The sequence below is a fragment of the Nicotiana tabacum genome, chromosome 9 (assembly GCF_000715075.1).
Source record: "Nicotiana tabacum cultivar K326 chromosome 9, ASM71507v2, whole genome shotgun sequence".
Classification (NCBI taxonomy): domain Eukaryota; kingdom Viridiplantae; phylum Streptophyta; class Magnoliopsida; order Solanales; family Solanaceae; genus Nicotiana; species Nicotiana tabacum.
The window spans coordinates 51,178,857-51,181,719 of record NC_134088.1 but is presented as its reverse complement, the minus strand read 5'-3'; the positions used below and the strand labels follow the sequence as shown (position 1 = coordinate 51,181,719).

The 2,863-nt window shown below is 42.7% G+C and overlaps 1 protein-coding gene across 1 annotated transcript; it reads right to left on the bottom strand.

Moving 5' to 3' along the window:
* Positions 1 to 744: 744 nt before the first annotated feature.
* LOC142163895 (uncharacterized) lies at positions 745 to 1,823 on the bottom strand. The gene is made up of 2 exons (XM_075221048.1): positions 1,146 to 1,823; positions 745 to 1,053 (listed from the first exon to the last, which is right to left on the bottom strand). Exons 1-2 carry the CDS (start codon positions 1,821 to 1,823, stop codon positions 745 to 747), a joined length of 987 nt encoding a protein of 328 aa, XP_075077149.1.
* Positions 1,824 to 2,863: the final 1,040 nt, after the last annotated feature.

The window sequence follows — 2,863 nt, the reverse complement described above, 5'->3', positions numbered from 1 at the left end:
CACAGCTTCAGTGCCGTATAATAACATATACGTCATTGCCCCAATGGATGTTCTCATGGTGGTCCAATAAACCAGTAAAGCGAAAGGTAGTTTCTCGTGCCATTTTCGGTAATTGTCCACTATCTTCCGCATAATTCTCTTGATATTCTTGTTGGCTGCCTCATCTGCCCCATTCATTTGTGGTCTGTAGGCTGTGAAATTGCGGTGGATGATTCTGAACTTCTCGTAGATTTATCTTATGAGGTCACTGTTGAGATTAGCGGCATTGTCAGTGATGATAGACTTTGGTATCCCAAATCTACAGACGATGTTGTTTCAAATGAAATCTGCCACTACCTTCTTTGTGAAGGCCTCGTAAGTAGATGCCTCGACCTATTTGGTGAAATAGTCGATAGCTACTAAGATGAAACGGTGTCCATTTGGTGCTGCGCGCTCTATAGGTCCAATCACATCCATGCCCCAAACGGCGAACAACCAAGGTGAACCCATTACGTTTAACTCATTTGGCAGAACCCAGATGAAATCCCCGTGAATTTGGCATTGGTGACACTTATGCACGTAGCAGATACTGTCGCTTTCCATAGTCATCCAAAAGTATCCAGCTCTTAAGATCTTCTTGGCTAATGTGAACCCATTTATATGGGGTCCGCATGTTTCTGCATGTATTTTCTCCAATAATATGGTTTCCTCGATAGTGTCTACACATCTCAACAAACCTAAGTCCGGGGTCCTCCTGTACAGGGCTTACCCATTGAGGAAAAGGTGGTTTGCCAACCTCCTGAGGGCTCGGTTTTGACCATTAATAGCATTCTCCAGGTATTCTCTAGTTGTAAGGAATTTCTTGATGTCGTGATACCATGGTTTACCGTCTAGTTCTTCATCTACATGGAAGAAGTAGGCATGTTGATCCCTGATCTCTACCTCGATAGGGTCAATGTAGTTCTTGTCTGGATGCTGTATCATAGATGATAGGGTTGCAAGGGCGTCAACAAACTCATTCTGAATCCTGGGGATGTGCTTGAACTCAATCTTTCTGAACTTCTTGCATAGCTCCTTCACGCAGTGCAAGTATAGAAGTATCTTGACATTCTTGGTGGACCATTCCACTTGGACTTGGTGTATCAATAGATCGGAATCCCTATGACCAAAAGTTCTTTGACATTCATGTCGACTGCCATTCTGATCCCAAGGATGCGTGCTTCGTATTCAATCATATTATTGGTGCAAAGGAATCTTATCTTTGTTGATGCCGGATAATGTTGTCCGGATTCTAAAATCAGGACTTCCCCAATTCCGACTACTTTGAAGTTTGTTGCTCCATCGAAAAATATTCTCCATCCAGGGTATGATTCTGCAATATCTTCTCCAGCAAATAACACTTCTTCATCAGGAAAATACGTAGTAAGTGGCTCGTAATCCCCGTCCACCAGATTCTCTTCGAGGTGGTCAGCTAAAGCTTGTCCTTTGATAGCCATTTGAGTTATGTACACACTATCAAATTGAGTGAGGAAAATTTTCATTTTAGCTAGCTTTCCGATAGGCATTGGCTTCTCAAATATGTACTTGAGCGGGTTGAGCCGAGATATCAGATGTGTAGTGTATACTGACATATAATGCCTTAGTTTCTGGGCAATCCAAGTCAGAGCACAACAGCGTTCTATCAAAGTATACTTGGCCTTGCACGACATGAACTTCTTTCTTAAGTAGTAGATGGCCTGCTCTTTTCTCCCAGTTTCGTCATGCTGCCCTAACACACAACCGAAGGCGTTGTCCAAGACTAACAAATATAGTAATAATGGCTTCCCTTGTTCGGGGGGAACCATCACTGGTGGATTTGATAGATACTCATTGATTCTGTTGAAGACTTTTTGGCACTCTTCTGTCCATTTTGTGGTTGCATTGTTCTTTAGCAACTTGAAAATGGGTTCGTAGATTACCGTGGACTGGGCTATGAAGCGGCTGATGTAATTCAATCTGCCCAGGAAACTCATGACATCTTTCTTGCTCTTCGGTGGTGGTAATTCCTGAATGACCTTGATTTTTTATGGGTTCAGTTCTATTCCATTCCTGCTTACAATGAAGCCCAACAGCTTTCTAGTGGGGACTCCTAATGCACACTTTGCCGGGTTCAACTTCAAACTATACCTTCATAGGCGTTCGAAAATTTCCTCAAATCATCCAAGTGCCCTGAAATCTTCCGAGACTTTATGATGACATCATCCACATACACTTCAATCTCCTTATGAATCATGTCATGAAAAAGGGTCATCATGGCCCTCATGTAGGTGGCACCAACGTTCATGAAACCGAATGGCATGACTCTATAACAGTAAACTCCCCAAGGTGTGGTGAAGTCTATCTTCTCTGCATTTTCCTCGTGCATCAAGATTTGGTGATATCGAGCGAAACAATCCACAAATGACTGCAATTCATGCTTCGCACAGTTGTCGATGAGGATATGGATATTTGGCAGAGGGAAATCATTGGGATGGATTTGTTGAGATCTCGATAGTCCACACATTTTATGATCTTCCCGTCTTTCTTGGGTATTGGGACGATATTTGCCAACCAGCTTGGATAGTTGGTGACCCTTACTACATTTGCTTCTATCTGTTTGGTCACTTCTTCCTTTATCCTCAGACTTAAATCGGGTATGAATTTTCTGGGTTTCTTCTTGACTGGTGGTCTAGTAGGATTGGTGGGCAGTCTATGCGAGACAATGTCAGTACTTAATCCTGGCATGTCATCATACGACCATACGAACACATTGATGTACTATCGGAGGAGCTATACTAGCTTTTCCTTCTGCTAGCCTTCTAGGTGAATGCTAATTCTGGTTTCCTTTAAATCTTCTTCGCTTCCA

Bases quoted from the DNA above. Each gene is read 5' to 3' on its own strand.
- LOC142163895 (XM_075221048.1), bottom strand. From the start codon at position 1,823: ATGGTTCCCCCCGAACAAGGGAAGCCATTATTACTATATTTGTTAGTC. The intron at 1,054-1,145 runs GTCATAGGGATT...CACTGCGTGAAG, and splicing joins TGAATGTCAAAGAACTTTTG to GAGCTATGCAAGAAGTTCAG.